At 58.0% G+C, this 18,159-nt stretch overlaps 1 protein-coding gene across 1 annotated transcript in view; it reads right to left on the bottom strand.

The window, feature by feature from the left end:
• RAB11FIP4 (RAB11 family interacting protein 4) overlaps positions 1-10,589 on the bottom strand; it is a 104,556-nt gene extending 93,967 nt beyond the window's left edge. Inside the window, exon 1 of the mRNA XM_028521790.2 lies at positions 10,382-10,589. Coding sequence (XP_028377591.1) covers positions 10,382-10,540 — 159 coding nt within the window. The 5' untranslated portion in view covers positions 10,541-10,589. The remainder of the gene's footprint in view (positions 1-10,381) is intronic.
• Positions 10,590-18,159: the final 7,570 nt, after the last annotated feature.

Genomic DNA, 18,159 nt, shown 5'->3' with positions numbered 1-18,159 from the left:
GTCTGCAGCCCCACCCTTGTCACAGGTGTTAACCGAGAAGCTACCTTAGAAGCCACTCTCTCAGGGGAGGAATCCCACCCCATGCGGCTGTGGGTCCTCTCGCACTGAACTGGCACAGAGCAGGTGCTCAGAAGGATCCGTAAAAGACTGAAAATGGATGGCCCTCCCAGAAAACCAGGGGTTGGCGCTAATGGTCGCTACAGGCTTAGCACACATTGCTAATATTATCGTCACTTTACAGACCAGGAGGCTGAGGCACAGGGTCACACGGCTTGGAGATGGCAGAGCCGGGTCTCACACCAGTGCACCTGATGCCAGGACCTGGGCTCCCCACCACGTCTCTGCAGCACAGGCAGGACATTAAAGCTGTACTGGCCTGAACTGAGATGCTGGAGGGAGATGCAGGGACTGGGAGCGAGAAGGGGTCAAGGCCAGTGCTGGTGGGGGCCACAGAGCCACTGAGGCTGGGAAGAGCTCAGCGCCCGAGAGGCTGGGAAGATGCAGAACCTGGAGAAAGTGGACAGGGTGCGGCCAGAGGGTCCAGCCTGAGAGTGCAGCCCCGGCCCTACAAGCCTGAAGGACCTCGGAGGCTCGGGAAGGACACTGGAGCAACCAGGGAGCAGGCCTCCCGGGGCCCTCTAATCTCGCCTTGAACAGGAAGTGATGGTGATACGTAATTCAGGGGGCTGTGGCAGGCAGCCTCCCCGCTCTCAAACCTCAGCTCCTGTGGCACCTGTGGCCTTCCATAGCAGCCGTCTTCCCTGGGGGCGCAGTGCCCCACTCACCCCCACCCCCGTCCATTACAACCTACTTCTAATTAGGGACCCTGCCAGGCACCGCTCCCACCTCGAACCCAGGCTGCCCCAGATTGAGAAAACCAGAGGAACCTAAGATTTGAGGTTTCTCCAAGTGTCAAATGTCTGAAATTCAGATCTGATCATTCTCCCACGCTCCTGACCCTAGAACAACCTGGGACCCCCAACTGCAGGCAGCTTAGGAGGCAGCTTCAGAGACAGACAGGCCTGGGATCCTGCCGCAGCCGCTCCACTGACCGGGGGACCCTGGACGGCTCACTTTGCCGCTCACTCGGGTTCTCAGGGTCACTGAGAGGATGAACAGGAGTGTGAGGGACAGGAAGGCGGTGGGCACAGATCATCCCCTGCTCCCCGAGGTCCACAGAAAGTCAAGAGTGGCTGCAGGAGACACAGGCCATGGAGCAAGGAGGCCCATGCCTGGTCGAGCACCAGGCAGCAGCAGGGGTCAGAGTGCAGGGGAGGGCAGAAAGCAGCAGGGCACCCGCACGGTCATGGGGAAGGTGGGCCGGAGCCGGGATGCCAACGGGCACCGTGCTCAGTCTTTGCAAAATCTCTGCAATCCTCACACAGTCCCCCAGATGGAGTGATGGCCCCCATTTCACAGATAAGGAAACTGAGCCCCATCCATCACAATAAGTACCTTTTACCTCACCTGGGCTCATTTCTTCCCAGAAGGCCTCAGCCCTCCCCAGACCAATGTGGGAAGTGAGTGATCACAAACACGGCGAACTCTAGTGAGGCCGGGTATGTGCTGGGGCCACACAGTACCCACTCCTAAGCCCTCCGTGAGGTTACTGTCCAGCTCCAGACCCAACCTGAATCTCACCTCCCTCCTGCCCATGCTGCGCCTGCACCACGTAGAGCCAGTCCCCACCGGCCTTGCACATGGCAGACAGTCGGTGAGTGCTGGGTGAGGGTGGACAGAGGGTAAGCTGGAGAGGCTGGTGCAAGGGTGGGTGAGCAGACGGGTGAAGAAATGGGTGAGTGGGTAATGAATGGATGAGGGGATGGGTTGATGAATGGGTTGACTGGTGGATGGGCAGGCCAGTGGATAGATGGCGGGGTGGGTGGGTGAACAGGCAGGTGTGTGAATGGAGAGGGTGATGAGTGGATAGTTAGGCAGATAAGAGGATGTGTAAATGGATGCATCGTTGAATGGGCAGGTAGTGGTTGGATGGATGGAAAAGGGAAGAATGGGCAGGAGATGGGTGTTCCAGCAGACAGACCTTAGCTCACCATATGAAAGAGACTTCAGCCAGAGCCTTGTCCAGACGGAATGGACTTGGTTTGGGAGGCAGTGGGTCCCACCTCTTGGCAGGGCTGTTCTGAAGCAACGTATGCACTGAAGGGACCTCTGTTCCCCGTCTAGTTTTTGTTTTGGTGTAAATCAGCCCCCTGTCTATGCTGTCCAGGTATTGGCCTTCCACTAGGGTCTCCCTGGGGACAGTGCCCACTATAAGCCCACGTCACGTGCAATCCGTAAATACTTTGGGAGGAAGTTGGCGATCTTCTCCAAGGTTTGTGCCACCGCCCGTGAGCTGCGGGTTAGACTGAAGGTCTTAGGTGGAAAGGGAACTTAGAAGCCCTTACAGCCATAGTTTGGGCTACGGCTACCAGGAGGCCCACTCCCCTCTTGGACCACTGGTATACAAGTTTCTGGACCCTGGAACAGAGTGCTTTGCTCCCTTCATCCCTAAAAGCATGCAGCTGTGGATAACAGATCCCTAAGCAGTGACCCCAAGGCCGCAGTTTGCAAGGAGGGAGGGGCCTCCAAGGATCCGAAGATGCTGGGAGAGAGGCAGACAGGGAAAGACAGAAGGACAGAAGGGCACAAAGAGACCAACTCCTACGTGGGGGCAGCTCCGACCGGGACACCCTGGAGAAGGCTAGCAGCCTGTCGGCAGTGTGTTCAAGCAACTCGGTATGGCTCTAGCCAGTCCTTAACTCTGTGCAGCAAGGATGCAAGTTCTTAGACTGAGAGGCTCGGGAGATGGACAGTCAGCATCCCAGACAGAAGACGGGCAGGCAGGCATCTTAAGACAGCATCCATCCTGGGAAACAAGATGTCCCAAGCCAGCCCAGCTGAGTCCCTTACAAAACCCAAGCCTGGTTTTTCAAGTGGGCTGATCACACTTGAACTAGGCTCTGTGTTTTCCCCACATGTAAACCGCCCTGTTGTGGGTGGCAAGACCTAAGGCCGGGGGTAGAAGAAAGTGGAGAAAGACCCAAGGGCCTGCCAGGAGGAGCAGGGCTGAGGGCCATTCTTCGGACACCACTGTCACCGTTGGCGCCACGTCTGCCCCTGGACGCCAGGTGCACCTCAGGTGTCACAGGCCGAGTGGAACTCCCAGGTCCTCGTGCACACCTCCTCCTGCCTTCACATTCCCCCCCTCACATCCCACTTCCAATGGGCTCTGTCAGCGAAGTCTGCCGCTCCTCCCCCGCTGCTCCCGCCCCCAGCATCTCTCGCCTGGTGAAGTGACAGCCTCCCTGCTGCTCCCCGCCGCCGCCCCCACCCCCGCCCGCCCCCCTGCCCACTCCCTGCCCCCAAGGTTTGCTGCACCTCAGACTCCCAGGCCCCTCCTGCCTCTGCCTGGATCAACCACCCCCAGAGGAGACCTGCGAGGCACAGCCCCACCTCATCCCAGGCTCTGCCTAGATGTCCGTCCATGACAGAACAGGCCTTCTGCGCTCATTCTAAGGTCGAAAACCTGCCAGCGGTTTTTGTCCTTTATGCTTCTTCCCAGGACCTAACACCATCTGGTATAATTTTGACTCCTTTGCCTGTCTCTCCCCCTGCCCCCATCGGAACGCAAGCTCAGAGCACTCCTATCCCCCAGTGCCTGGAAAAGTTTTGGCATATAGTAGGGGTGCAAGGTGTTAAGGGGAAAATCAATTTTTTAAATCCTGAAAACATATATTAAGACAACCAACCGTGGCTGGAGTGGCTCAATGGATTGAGAGCTGGCCTGTGAACCAAAGGGTCGCCGGTTCAATTCCCAGTCAGGGCACATGCCTGGGTTGTGGGCCGGGTCCCCAGTGGGGGGCGTGCGAAAAGCAACCACACACTGATGTTTCTCTCCCTCTCTTTCTCCCTCCCTTCCCCTCTCTAAAAATAAATAAGTAATATCATGAAAAATGGGTTAAAAACGAAAAAGACAAGCACCAAATGCAAAAAGAATTTCTGGAACAACCACTCTACAAAAACGTCACAGCACCGTGAGTTTGTGTGTGTGTGGTGGCGGGGGGCAGCTGACGCAGGGGTGACACTCACTGTTTCCAGGCTGGGGGCACGTCTCCCTCCATCCCACCCGGGTCTGGTTCCCCAGTTCTAACTGTCAGTCCCAGCCATCAGCCAGCCTCCCCTCGGAGCACAGCCTGGTGGGGCTGCTCAGGGCCTGGGGTGGGGGCAACCGCTGGGTGGGCCAAAGGGGCCACTGCAGCAGGAGGCAGAGGACCCCCCATACACACTCAGTCCAGGCTCTGGGTAGAACCCCTCTCCCAATCCCATCCCTATGGACCCATGGACACAAGTGTTCCTGTCTGCACCCCGTCACATGGGGTGGGGCACCTGCACTGCCCTCTGAGGCAGAGTTGGCCGGTGCAGATGGTGGTGGAACCCAGTCTGTGGAAGGAGGAGCCATCTCAGCCACCCACCCCTACCCACCAGGTTCCTGGGCTCCTGGCTCCTGCCCACAGCCCAGGGGGCCTGCAGGAATCCTGCCGCCTGCCCCCTAGCCTTTCTCCTGGCTCTGCTGCCTCAGCCATCAGCCCAAGGCCAAGTGCTCCTCCCTCTGCCCTGCTTCCACCCCACCCCCACCCCCCATCCCCTTTCTCCTGCTTTGCTCCTTTGGTTCTCTTCCTGCAGCTGGGGAACGTTCCTGAGCCTCAGAGGCAGGCCCAGGTCTGAAAGCCACTCTGCCCACCCAGCCTGATGACCCTGACCCTCTAGCAACCACCTGTGAAAGGGTGAGCACCCCACACCGAAGGGGGCTCAGCTGATGCTGAGATTCTCCACCTGCTGAAGCCCCACCCGAGGGTGCTTTGCTACTTGAACACTTGAGGCAGAACTCACGCAGGGAGATGCAGACCACACCTAGGCCCTCCCCGACCCCCCCCCCCCCCCCCGCCCAACTCGGAGATTCCTCCTTCTCTAGAACCCGGGGTCTTGGGAACAAAGCCATAACCCAGAGATATTTTGTCATGTGGATTCCAGCTGCGCCAGGAATGCCCGACAGGACGGGCTGACTCTGTGGGCTTTCTTCGCATGCCCCTCCTCCTGGTGCCGCCAAACCAGAGGCCGGAGGGTGCTGGTAGCCCATCCAGGGCGTGCCCCGCCCTACCATGCCGAGCTTGGGGCCTCATGCTCGCTCCCTACTCCCGAGGGAGTCCCCACTTCAGAGTGACCTCCAGCCTCAGGATCACAGGGTCGTGCCCAAGTGGGCAGAAACACAGAAAGCCAAAGGTTTCTCCGGGCTTACCCCTGCCCTGCTCCCTACTCACGGGCCCCAGGCACCCGCTCAGCCCTGCGAGGCACAAAGGACCCGGGCCTTCCTTCTGCCAGCGGTCGTCTGTACCAGACCCCCATTAGGACACATAGAGGGGGGCTGCTGCCCCCAAAAGCCTTCAGTTTGACAGTTCAGGGGTGGCTTGCTGGGGCTCTGCAGGCCCGTGGGCCCGTCAACTCTGCGCCCCCACCACTGCCCCAGTGCGGGCCCTTCTCCTCTCTGACCACGTCCCACAGTCCCCTCCGGGCCCAACACACACCTGCTCTCGTGGCTGGCTCTTCCCACTGCCCATAGGGGACTGCTGACCTTTCTGGATCTGGCCCTGCCTTCCCCTCGAGCCTTTCCTCCTGTCCCTTCCCCAGTCCCCAAGCTGCAGCCGCAAATGCAGGGACATCTTCCTTCTTCCTCAGCACCCAGGCCTCCTGCTGGGCAGGACCCAGCTTTAGTTCAGGGTCACCCCGCCCCTGGCAGCCCAGGAGTCTCAGAGGTGGCCCCAGCCCTGGAACCGGCTCCTTGTCACTCTCAGCCCAGCCCAGCACCCCAGCCCCTTTGCCAGTTTGGACCCCAGGACAAAGCCAGGTGGCACCAGCCTCTCTCTCGTGGCAGAGTTTGCCCAAAGGGAACATGGGGACTAGGGGGGGGGGGGCTGGCTGGGGCCTTTATTTCATCTCCTGTGCTTCTGGCCACATCCAGGGGCAGCTTTAAAGAAGGGGAGCTTACGGCCCAGTCCGGGTCAGCTAAAGTGGCTTCACCTCCCCCAGATAACTGGCACCCCCTCTGTGGTGCTGGAGTGCGGAGCTCAGGGGCGATGTTAACAGACAGACGGCAGACACCACTCAGCTACTTCTGTTCCCATTTCTCCAGCACGAGGGGTGGGCTTCAAACCGGGGAAGGGAGGGCAGGTAACAGGAGACTCGGCCCAAGCCTGCTGGAAGGATGGGAGGGGCTGGCAGACCAGGCCGGACGAGGAGGGTGGGCTGGACACACAGGCTGGTCCCAGATCTTGACCTCAAGCCCCAGGAAACCCCCAACTCAGAAGAGCCTCTCAAAGACGCTTGCACGTGTTCAGGAAACAACAGTAACAGCAGCGGCAGCGACTCGGGCAGTGGGCCTACTCCGCGCAGATGCTGGACTAGGCACTCGCCTGCCAACACGGGTACAGGCGCTGGGCCGCCCCTCTGTGTACCTGCCACACGCTCCTGCTCTCACTGTGTCAGAGGCGTCCAGGCTTGGGACAGGGCACCCCGCCCACCAGTTGTACTTTCTTTAAAAGACCAGGCTTTGTGTCTCACGCGTGCCTTATGCTTCCGTCAAATTTCCTTGTTTTCTCTTTCCTGCTAGGATTCCTAAGCCAATACATTAGGGAGACAGCAGAGACTGGCTAATAGCATGATTATCTACTGAAGTCCACACTGTACGCCGACTCCCTTAGTGTTTACCCAGTGTCCACTGCTTGTCCCAGGGCCCCACAGGACGCCGCCCAGCACGTGTGGCCGCCCTGTCCCCCTAGGCTCCACTCCCAGCAGGAGCTCCTCTGACTCTCCATGGCTTTGTGGCCTTGACACGCCTGCTGATGCTGGTCAGGTGTACAGCAGGGCACCCCTCGTCTGGTGCTCTTCTCATGACTCACTGGGGTGATGGTTTGGGGGCAGATTCCACAGGTAAAGCACCATTGTCATCACATTGGACCTGCCTGACTTGTTACTGCTGTTGACCTTGGCCCCCAGGCTAAGGCAGTGCTCCTCAGGCTTCCCCACGGTGAAGCTGCCCCTCCCCACCTTCCACACTGTACTCTGTAGCAGGTGGCCACCATGACTTCTGACGCTTACAGGTGGGGGAGGGGGCGGGGGCTTAGGCTTCACCTACACGATAAGGAAGCGTCTACACAAGTTATTTGAATTTCTTCTGAAACAGAGTTTCCCAGCATTTATTTACTCTTTCATTGAATCATTTATTTACATCAGTATGGCGTCATGAATTTATTTTATACATTGAAACCTTGTCTATTTTGATTTTTGCAAAGCATTTGATTCTAGCATCCCTCGTTTTGGGGGGTAGTTGGTTAAAAGTGGATAATTGGCTTCCCTGAACCCCATGTCTAATGGATGGTAGTGTGTCTACCCTGGAGCACTAACAGGTTGGGAAACCACGGGCTGCACCCGGTTTTTAAATGAAACAGAAACTGCCAAGGACACAGCATTTTGAAGGGATCCCTCCCTACCTGCGAGGAAATGGCGATCCTGGTTTGTGATGCGTGTGTGAATTCAGTGTGTGGTGAGCAGGGATGCAAACCGTTCTCAGTCAACAGTACAGGGTGAGCGCACCGCCGACGCGGCCCTGTCCGTGGTGCTGCCCTGCGTTGGAAACCGGCCTCGCCAGTGCGGGCAGAAAGCACCAGCGGCTGCCGCCTGAAGGCAGCGCAGTGAACGAGAGTGGCAGCAGCAGGATTTGATCCTCGCTCTCGTGTCTGTTACAGTGGAGTGAAATCAACAAGAGGAAGTTTGGTAGAAATAGGGCCAAGGAACAGGTTTCAATTCAAGAAATTACTGACAGAGACAACAGGCCTGATCTCTCCAACAGCCAGGGTTATTAAAGAAAAAAAAAGAAAAGAAAAAAAAAAGAACTGTGTTTGGGTAAGAGAGACCTAGGGGTCGCCACACCTGCATACAGTCGCACAGTTCTGGAAGGAAAACTGGTTTAAACAAAACAGCAAAAATGGACATTTTGGGGGCCAAATAAGAAGGGTGAACAAGCTCTGCATATTAAATGAGACGAGAATTTACTGAAGCAGAAAAATGCTAATCATTTGCTGGGGAAAAATCAGGCTACAAAGCAGTATGCACAGCACGACCTCACGTTCTAGAAAAAATCTACATATAAGCACAGAAACAGCTCCGGAAGTGAGAGACCATGGTGTCACCATGGGGCCCCCTGGGAGACAGGAATTTTTGCTTGCCCATATTTCCCATTTTTCCAGTGCTTATACACGGCTTCTGCAAGATACAAGAGCCTGCTTTCAACAGAGAGAAATCACAGACCCTCCTGCAGGATGGAGAGAATCCTGGCTTGGCAGAGGTTTCTAAGAACGATCTCTGAGGGCTTTGGTGACCAGAAACTGGATCTGAGCGGGAAGTGGGGTGCACCACCCAGACGGCAGCCCCAGCCCGAGCCATCTGCATGTGTGTGCGGGTTGGGGCTGAGCGGGGTCTCCTGGTCCAGCCCCTCCCTGTTTTTACTAGGAGGACTGAGTCTCACATTAGCGAATGGCAGCTCCCCGGCCCCTGTAGGGTCACATGGGAATGTCTCAGGGCTGCAGGGACAGCGGGTATTTGGCCCGGAGAAGGGAAGACAGGTGGACAGGAGTGAGGGGGCCAGGAGCGCTGTTTTCAAATAAGGCTGCCACACAGAAGAGAGACCCGAGTGAGTCCCTGTGCAGATCCTCGGTGGCTAAGTGACAAGCGGGTTTGGCTGTGGAGTGCACGAGGGAGCAGGTGCTGACAAGAGGAGCTGTCCGGCTCGGCAATAAGGTGGTGGGGTGTGGGGGCTCAGGGCTGAGCCTTCATGGCCTCCTGCCAGAGACTGCTGGAAAGCCCTTCCCACCACGGAAGCTCTGCGGCTCTGGGCTCCAGGTTCCAGCCAGAGCCAGTGTCCTGAGAGCGAGAAGCTGGCTCTTCCCAGTGCCAGGGAACTGTGGAAGGAGAAGGAACGCTGCGGCTGCAGGAGGTGCCCTGAGCAAAGCCAGGAGGAGCAGCGGGTGGGCTGGGTCTGCAGAACTGCAGGAGTGATCATCCTGAGGTGGGCTACCTGAGTTCTCAACCTTGACACCTGCCTCATTCCTTCTACCTCCTGCTCCCAGGACCTCCCAGGTTCACACCACGCCCTGGTGCCAGGGAGAGAGGATCATCTATTATTTCCCACTTGCAGGTGACAGGGAGACAGGGGCCCGATCTAGCCACACCCTGGTTTCTCTGTGTTCTGAAACGCTAGGCCCCAGCTGTCCCAGGAACAGAACGCCAGCCAGCACTCCTTTCGAGGCCCTCGGCCCCCTGCTCCCCAGGCCCAACCTGAGGCCTTAGGTGGCCTCAGAAACTCACTATTCAGGGCCTCTGTCTCTGGACCACTTCGGCGTTCACAGTAGCACCAGGGTGGGGATGCCCACCTGCCGGGGGGCCTTGCTGCCCCCCAGACACAGTCACCAGTCCCTGTGCCCACGGCACCAGAAGACACTGACATGGGCTCTTGCTGATGTCCCCCTGCTCACCCCACCAGCAGAAGCCGTCCTCAGATCTCAGGCCCCGCAACAACAGAACTGCTTTCCCCAGACAGACGCAGGCCCACCCCAGGACACGCCGCTCAGCTGCCACTCCCCACGGTTGGCTCTGGCAGGCCTGCCGCAGCCAACACAACCAGCTGCCAGCCAAGCTTGCCCGTGGGAGTCTGAGTGGGGGGGTGTCACCAAGCAGGCGCAAGCGCCCAGAATCCTGGGTGGCCACAAGCAGACACGTACTTCTGTATTCTAGGCAGGGGGTGCAGTCAAGGAGCCAGGCTGCAGAGCGCCCCTGGTTGTCCTCCCCACCCCTTGGCTAGGCCCAGCCAGGCGCACACCTACCGCCGCGAACTGGAATTTCGCGCACACAACCTCTGCGTCTTAGTCACCACAGGGTGGTAAGGGGCGGGGGTCCGGAGGCCGAGTTCTGACAGCTCCTTTCCCCAAACATCGAGTGGGTTGCAGACCGGTCAGAGGGACCGGCACCGGGTCACGGAAGATGGGCAGAGAGCCACCCTGGGAGTGACGGGAGACGCTCACAGCACCGGCGCTAATGGTGGAAAGCGAGGGTCCGATAGGGCAGGGGGAGCTCGCTCTCCTCAGCTCCGGCGGGGGCAGGAGGTGGCAGTCCTCCCGGGGAGCAGCCACCGCCTCGGGCAGGAGAAAAGGCAAGGAAGCTGGGGGAGGGGAAGAGGGGAGGGTTCGGTGGCCGGTGGGAAAGGAAAGCGGGGTGCGGGGGGGTCACGGAGGCTCACGGCACGGGGCTCGGGCGCCCGGCGCCGTCCTCTTACCTCCTCGCCCTGGCCGAAGCGCAGGCCGAGCGCCGCGACCCGCTCCACGCGCAGGAAGCCGTCGGGGTCGCGGCCGCACACCTCGAACACCTGGCGCAGGCGGCGCACCGAGCGCAGCAGAGCCGCGGGGGCGCCCGCCCAGCCCGCGCCGCCCGCCATCCGGGTCGGCCCCGCAGTTAGCCCGAGTCCCGCGCCGCCGGCCGCGTCCGCCGCCGCCCGCCCCGCGCCGCCATCACCGCGCGCTCGCCGGGGCCGCCGGCCGCCCGCGTGGGTCTGCGACGCGCAGCCTCCCTCCGCCCGGGGGCGCGGCCGTGTCAGGCGCCGCGCTGCAGCCCCGCCGCTCGGGGCGGGAGGCGGCGGCGGCGGTGGCGGCGGCGGCGGCGGCGGCGGCGGCGGCGCGGAGACTGCAGACAAAAGGAGCCGCGCTGCTCCGAGTGGGGCCGCCACGCGGGCCGGCTGACCCCTCGCGCCCCGAACCGCCGCCGCCTCTGCTGACTCAGTTTCCCTCGGCGAACCGAGCTCGTCTCCTCCTCTGGCAAACCTGGGGGTGGGGGCGTGACAAGTGTCCGGAAACTCTGAGCTGCTGGGAGGCCCCGCCCCTCCCCTGGAGAATGCAGTTACAAGGACCGAGCCCCGGACCATCCCCGCCGGAGTCCAACAGCCCCTTATTCGCCCTCAGTCTCCCTGCCCGCAGCCAGCCCACCCTGCACCTGTTGTGGGTACAGAGCACTCACTAGGCCCTAGGCACTGCATACAGTAGCGTGTTCGATTGTTACAGCCCTGTCCAAGGAAGCCGAAGCCCAGAGAGGTTGAACTAGTACCCTAGGCCACACAGCGTGTGAGAGGCAGGGTCAGGACTCCTGTCCCGGCTAGATGTGGATGGACCTAGACGCCTTCCTCTTCACCTTCTCTGTGCTGCCTTGGAAAGAACAGTCTGAGGCCTAGGAACACACAGTCCTCCCTAACAGCAATCTGGGGCCAGCTCTGGGCTGGGGAAGGGTGCAGAGAGGGGGAGCAGAGACCCGGGGACAGAGGAGGCAGACAGAAGACTGGGGGCAGGCAGGAAAAAAAGAAAGCTAGGAACTTCCACTAGGTTTGCCTGTTGCAGTGCCCAGGGACACTCGACAACCACCCTCACCCCTTCCTGGATGCCCAATCTCAGAGCCCGGAACAGAATCTCGGTCCTAAAAAGTGGCAGCAGCCTCCAGGCCTAGACCTTAGCCTCCTCCCGGGAGTGCTCAGCTGAGACTTTGCTGCAGCTGCCCCCGCTGACACTCAGCCCTGCCTGCGGGCCCTACAGGACTTGGCCTGGCTCTCCTCCCCTCCCTCTACCTTGTCACTGGTCAGCATGTCAGACCCTTGGGGCACCAGTTACTGCCAACCCCAAAACAGGCTTCCACTGAGCCTGCCCCCACTTATGCTTTTCAGCTCAGTTCAGAGGTTTCCTCCTCCAGGAAGCCTTCCTTGTTGGAACCCCATCTTGCCGATTAATCTGAATTCTAGTCCCTTTCTCCAGATACCTATCAAGTTTTATAATTCTCTGGTGGGCTGCCCATCTCCCCAACCATGCTGGGAAGCCCTCCTGGGCATGCTGTGTCTTAATCACCTCATGTCCCCTGATCCCCAGCCAACAGGAAGCCCCTGCCTCATCATCTTCAGGAGCCAAGAACAGTGCAGGGAATCCCAGACAGGGATTCCAGGGTAGGCTGGGGCCCGTTCTGTATACAGGTTGTGTGGCCACCCTTCTGGGCCTCAGTTTCCACTTCTGTGGTCTCCTGCTCAAGCCTAGATATATCCGACACAGCAGCCACCCTGTGGCTTCTCCAACAGAGTGCCAGATTCCCTTTCGTCCAGGTCCCAGCTTTAGGGATGAACTTGGCCTTTAGCTGCCCTTTCCCCTTTGACACTTCAGTTCCTACAGGATCTCTCTTCTGGGAAGAGAGCTCTGTGAGTTTGAGGACAAGCAGCAAGCAGAGGCCTGGGGCAGGGGTGGGGTGGGGTGGGAGGTTCTAGGACCCAGGCAGCAAACAAAAGGCCTCTGGGCCGAATCCAGCCCTCCACCTTGTTTTATCCGGCCCAGCACCTTGTTTCTATCTGGCTGCAGCACCAAGCTCTCGCTTCACTGTGAAGGAGTAGTTACATTTACACAGTCCTAAAATCACACTCGGCTCTTTGAAGGCAACTGCGAGGCTGATGTGACCCCGGTGAAAATGAGTCTGACACCCCTGTATCTAGGAAGAGCGTGGGCCTCTGTGAGCTGTATGCTCCTCAGCAGGAGCCCAGCTTCCTCGTCTGTGCAATGGGGATAATAGTCGTAGCTCTCAGAGGGGTGACATTAGGGCCATTGTGTGCGTCACTTCCCCGTGCACCTGACCCGTGACACGGAGGAGGAAGTGGAGGAAGAGAATCAGGGAGGGTCAGGGCAGGGTGGGGGGTGGGGGGGAAGAGGCTGCTGCTGGAGATCCAGTCTGCCAGCTGGTGGGAGCTGGGGCTGCTGCCTGTCCAGGGACCCTAATATTCATTCCTGCCATGTCAGCTCCTGCCCATTTTCTCCCACCCCAGAGGCTCAACCCAGAAAGGAGAAGGGCAGGGGCTGGGGATACCCCCATTGTGAGCTGAGGAACTGGCTCTCAAATCCTCCAAAATGGGCCCCCCCCCGAGCCGGGAGACCTCACCCCCTGCCTTAGCACCTCAGTGGGCAGAGGTGGGTGCCTCCGATGTGAGCGTGAGCAAATGCTAGGATAGCCCAGCCCAAAGTCCACACCAGACTTGTGTTCTCCCAAAAGACAGACTCACATCAAATTCAAAAGCCCCTTCCTCGGGGAAGGCCCGCCTGGCCCCTGGCTGTCCTGCCGGGTTCCTCTCTGCATTTTGTCTCTGCTGAGTGATGGTTTGATGGCCGCTATCTCTCCACGGGACACGGGCTGGGGCCCAGTTCTGCCACTCACCACTGTGCTGTGGGGGCCAGCAGGGGGTATGTAGCACAGGCACTCTCTCCTGGGTATCACCTTTTTGCTGAGTGCTTGGGGGTCGGAGAAAGGAGAGCAGCCACAGGCCCTGTCCTCGCTGAGCTGACAGCTGAGCAGCCATGACATAATGTGATCTGTGCTGAGGACCCAGGCTCTGGGAGCCCAGGGGGCCTGCTTGGTGCTTAGAAGGACCTTTGAGATGGTGCGGTTTCCAAGGATCCCAGGTGGTGAGTGATGGATCTGGGGCCAGGTCCCCCGGGCTCCCAACCTCTTCTTCTGAGAACTCACAGTGTGGCCCCAGCAGATGTAGGCTGGGGACCTTGGGGTGGAGGGGGTGGTGTCAAGGAGGCAGGAGGGCCTTGGAGGGGAGAGGGGAGCAAGAAGACCAGGAGCCTCCCTTTTCTCCTCTTCCCCTGGGTGATCTCCAACAGCCGCAGCACCTCGGTGGCACCACGGGGAAACGCACATGGAGGGAGCAGCCGGGGTCCTGCTCACTCTCCAGGGAGAGACCTGACTGGGGTCAGGCCAACCTCCTGCTGAGGACCCGTCTGCTGGCTTAGGTCTCTCCTGTTTCCTGTCTCCCCCTCCTGTCTGGGAGCCTCCCAGCTCCCTCCGGCCTCCCCACTTGGGGCACCTTCTCACTCCTACCCCCTCCCTCATCCCACTTCCTCTGGCCAACTCCTGTCCTTCCAGATTCATTGAAAGTGACACCTCCTGCAGGAAGCCTTCCCTGACCACACTCTCTGACTGCCTCTCCCCTGTGCTCCCGTAGCGTTCTGTGCAGAGAGGCGACAAGCACGACTGTGGAGCCACCCTACAGAAGGGGATAAGGCTGTTGTAAGGGCCAGGTGAGTAGGTACCTGTAAACGCCGGAACAGTGCCACAAGCCATAAGTCCCACCTGTTGTGACTGTCCTGACCTCTCTGCCCTCTGCTATGTATCAAGAGCACCTGGGACGTGGGTATGAAAAGTCACACAGTGATCAGAAGGTCCCAGACAGCAGGGACAGCTCTGTCATTTTTCCTTTGAATCTCTAGCTCCAAGGTCCTGGCATGATGCCCAATACACACAATTAAGGTCTCTGAAGGGATGGACTGAGGGAAGAATGGGCACATACGGTACGGTGGGCTGAAAGACACCCCCCCCCCCCAAAGGTGCCCACGCATCCACAGGACCTGTAAATGTCACTTTGTCGGAAAAGGAGTCTTTGCAAACGTGGCAAAGCCAAGGAGCCAGAGATGAGGTCAGCTTGCGTGAGCTGAGTGGGCCCTACACGCCGTTGCACGAATCCTCATGGGGGGAAGCAGAGGCCAATTTGACACAAACAGAGGAGGCGGCAACATGGCCCCGGGGGCAGAGGTCAGACAGAGGCAGCCAGGAGCCAGGGCAACCCGGCAGCCGCCGAAGCTGGGAGAGGTGTGGGAAAGAATCTCTGCTGGAGCCTCTGGAGGGGCTGCTGCCCTGCCGACTCCTTGATTTCAGACCTCTGACCCCTAGAACTGTGAGGGAACATTTGTTGTTTTAAGCCAGCAAGCGTGTGGTTGTTACAGCGGCCTCAGGAAACCAGTATCTATGGGACACATAGGATGTGGAAGATATGAAAGGTTATTAAGAGTCAGGACTTAGGTGCTGGCTGGTGTGGCCCAGTGGACTGATCACTGGCTTATGAACCAAAAGTTGCGGGTTTGGTTCCCAGTCAGGGCACATGCCTGGTTTGCAGGTCAGGTCCCCAGTTGGGGGTGTGAGAGGCAACAAATCGATGTTTCTTTCCCGCTCTTTTCCCCTCCCTTCCCCCACTCTAAAAATAAGTAAATAAAGTCTTTAAAAAAAGAGTCAAGCTTTGGAATCCCAAGGTCTGCTGCCCATTTTGCCCTATGACTCTGGAACGTGAATGTCTCTGGGCCTCAGTTTTCCTATCTGTAAAGTGAGGATAGTAGTTCCTACCTTGCAGAGGTCCTACAGGGTTTTCAGGAGCAAATGAATGTAACGAGCTCATGACGTGCCTGGCACGTGTGGCTTTTCCTGTGGCCGCACAGAGAGGCTGAGAGCCAGACTGACCGGGGGAAGCGTGACTGAGTTTCATTTATGGGCCTTGATGCCGTCAGCCACGCTGTCTGGAACTGGGGCAGGATTCACACTTTCTTCCTGCTCACGACCTGCTGTTTTTTCTTTTTAACCATGAATAATTATCGTCCTGGAGAGGAAGGAGTTGGTGTGAACCCACTTGCTTTCTCAGCCATCCTGAAATACACACGCTCCGACGCCAGAGCTTGCCAGCAGACGCAGCCAGCGCTGCTGGGGGGTGCCCGGGCCCCAGGCAGGGCTGCGCCGTGTCGAGTGAGCAGGCTGCCTTGAGACCTTGGCCCTCCTCGTGGGGAGGGGTGCCTGGGAATGCAGAGGTTTCACTCACTGCAGGTGCCCACCCAGAACCTCTTCTGACCCTCGGAAGGGAGCAGGGTGAACCGATGGCTATCGTTCCTTCCAGGATTCCGAGAAGAATGCCGACACTTTACTTAGGCTATCCAGCTGGGCTCCAAATCCTTTCATCAGATGCAGAAATGGCGCCTAAAGGTGGCTTTTGGCCAAGGCACCAACCAGCATTTACCTTCAGGTTCCTTAGATCTCACCTGCCTGAAGTCCCCTCAGATCCGGACCTTCCCGTGCTTCCAGCCTTCTCTGCTGCCCCCTGCTGCCGAAAAGAAAAACTCCTCCGTCTTCAGCACAGGCAGTAAGCAGACAGGCGCTTTGCACTCAGATCCCTGCTCTGCCCTCTGCTCTGTAGGACGCAGCAGAAGAGTAACGCGGCCTACCACACCCTGTGACACACTTATTGAGCAGTTACTGTCTCCTAGGAGTTGTGTGTGGCATGGGCCTCGGTCCCAAGACAATGACTGCACACGGAATTGATCAATGAAGTGCCCAGCTTGCTTTGCACACACAGTTCCCTCTGCCTGGAATGTCTTCTCTTCCTCCCCACCCCCCGCATAGCCATTCTTCAAATGCCACCGCCTCCAAGAAGCCTTCCCGATTAAGCTGCCCTCACCCTCTGCTCTTATAGAACTCCACGTGAACTCTCCTGGAGTATTTTCATGATGCTCAGTGATGCCTTCCCTATCCGCTGCCCCCTTCCCTTGGACAAATTACACGTCACCTCTGCGCTTCATATTTCTCACCTTAAAACAGAGGTAATTATAGTGCCACCGCGTGGGGCTGCTGGGGACAGCAGAGCTAAGGTGTGAAAGCCCTTGGTGCAGTGGCTGGCAGGCCGTGGGCCTCAGTATGGGGGAGCTAGAGGCGAGAGGCCGGAGGAAGGGTCTCCCCTGCGGAAGGAGGAAGTGGAGACGCAGCTGCCAAGAGCCGAAGGTCTTCCTTGCAGCTGGGTCGCCCAGGAATATGGGACTCAAAAGGCAAAATCTGTTCTAGGAAGGTGAGTGTGCACACACAAGACTCCCGAGTGCATGTGTGCGAAGACATGCTGGAGTCGGCTGCCGAGAGCAGGGCCCCGATGGTGATGTCAGCTCCCTTCTGGGTCTGGGACGACCCCTTAGCACTGAGGGCCAAGGAACAGAGACAGGGAGGCTCTGGCGTCTCAGCTTTACCGTCACTCATTTCTCTCAGCCAGATTCCCACACACATTATTTCTGGGTAGACGGCGTGGACGTCCCGAAGGCTAGTGACCCGGAAAGAAGAGGCCGAGGGTACCAGCAAGCCCGTCACACCACACTCCTGACCAGAACCAAGTCTTAGTTAAATAAATCTTTGCTAGCCTGGAAGATGAAAATGGCATTTTACTGTTGGGGTTTGGCATCCTTTTTGTGTGCTCATGAGCGTGATGACCTTCCCCGTCAGGTAGTTATTAGCAATTGGTTCAGTAACTCCTTTCCGTGGGGTTTATGTCCTTTGCTTAGCTCTTCTTCTGCTTGGGTCTTTTCTTAAAATTGATTTTTATGAGCTCTTTGTAATTAGAACAATTTCCCTGTTTATTGACCTTTAAATTCTAGGTGTATTATTTTTTTGGACATGGGATATTTTAATCTGTTAAGGTAGTCAACCTGTAATCTTGAGGATTTTGCCCACTGCTTTAGGTTAACAAGTCCTTCCCTATTATGGGAGACAGTCACGTTCTTGGCTGACATTTCCAGCCCCCTCCTCCTGGGCAGCGGAGGACAGCTCTTTCTGGCCCTTGTGATTCCGTGCAGCGCTGTGACAAGCTCTGGCTGTGACGCGACAGGAGCGACCGAACATCTGGCCTCAGGCCTTCAATGGTGAGTGTCAGGCCTCCAATCTGGTGGCCACTGGCCACAAGTAACTATTTACATTTAGTTCAAATTTACTTTAAGCCACATTCTAAGTGTCCGGAGCCCCACGTGGCTGTGGCGATACTGGACAGTGTGGGTGTGGACAGTGTTGGCATCGCAGCACTGCACAGCCCTGTCCCGTCCCTGCCCTTCTGCCCAACGGCCCGTCCCTCTGGGGGCCTGACAGCAGAGCTGCTGTGGCTTTTAAATCACTAAAATTTAAGGGTCACCAGTGCTTTCATAAAAACCATAGCATAATCTGAACCTTTTTGCCTATCCCATCCTACTCATCCAGTCTAATTACCGTTATCACAGTTTTATGAAATATTAAAACATTTCTATATTGCAAGCCTAAGAAGAGTTTCCAACTAGGCTCCTAATTGTTTTTTCTTTCTTAGCTCTTTCGTGTTTATTCTATAAAGTGGACCCTTGGACTGTTTAGTTGGGACACACTGTCGCCCAGCAGGAATCTCGACAGGAAGCGGGATTTCACTTGGGGAGAACTAGCTCT

This window comes from Phyllostomus discolor, chromosome 8 (genome assembly GCF_004126475.2).
Source record: "Phyllostomus discolor isolate MPI-MPIP mPhyDis1 chromosome 8, mPhyDis1.pri.v3, whole genome shotgun sequence".
In the NCBI taxonomy this organism is placed as follows: domain Eukaryota; kingdom Metazoa; phylum Chordata; class Mammalia; order Chiroptera; family Phyllostomidae; genus Phyllostomus; species Phyllostomus discolor.
This window is presented reverse-complemented; position numbering and strand designations above follow the sequence as displayed.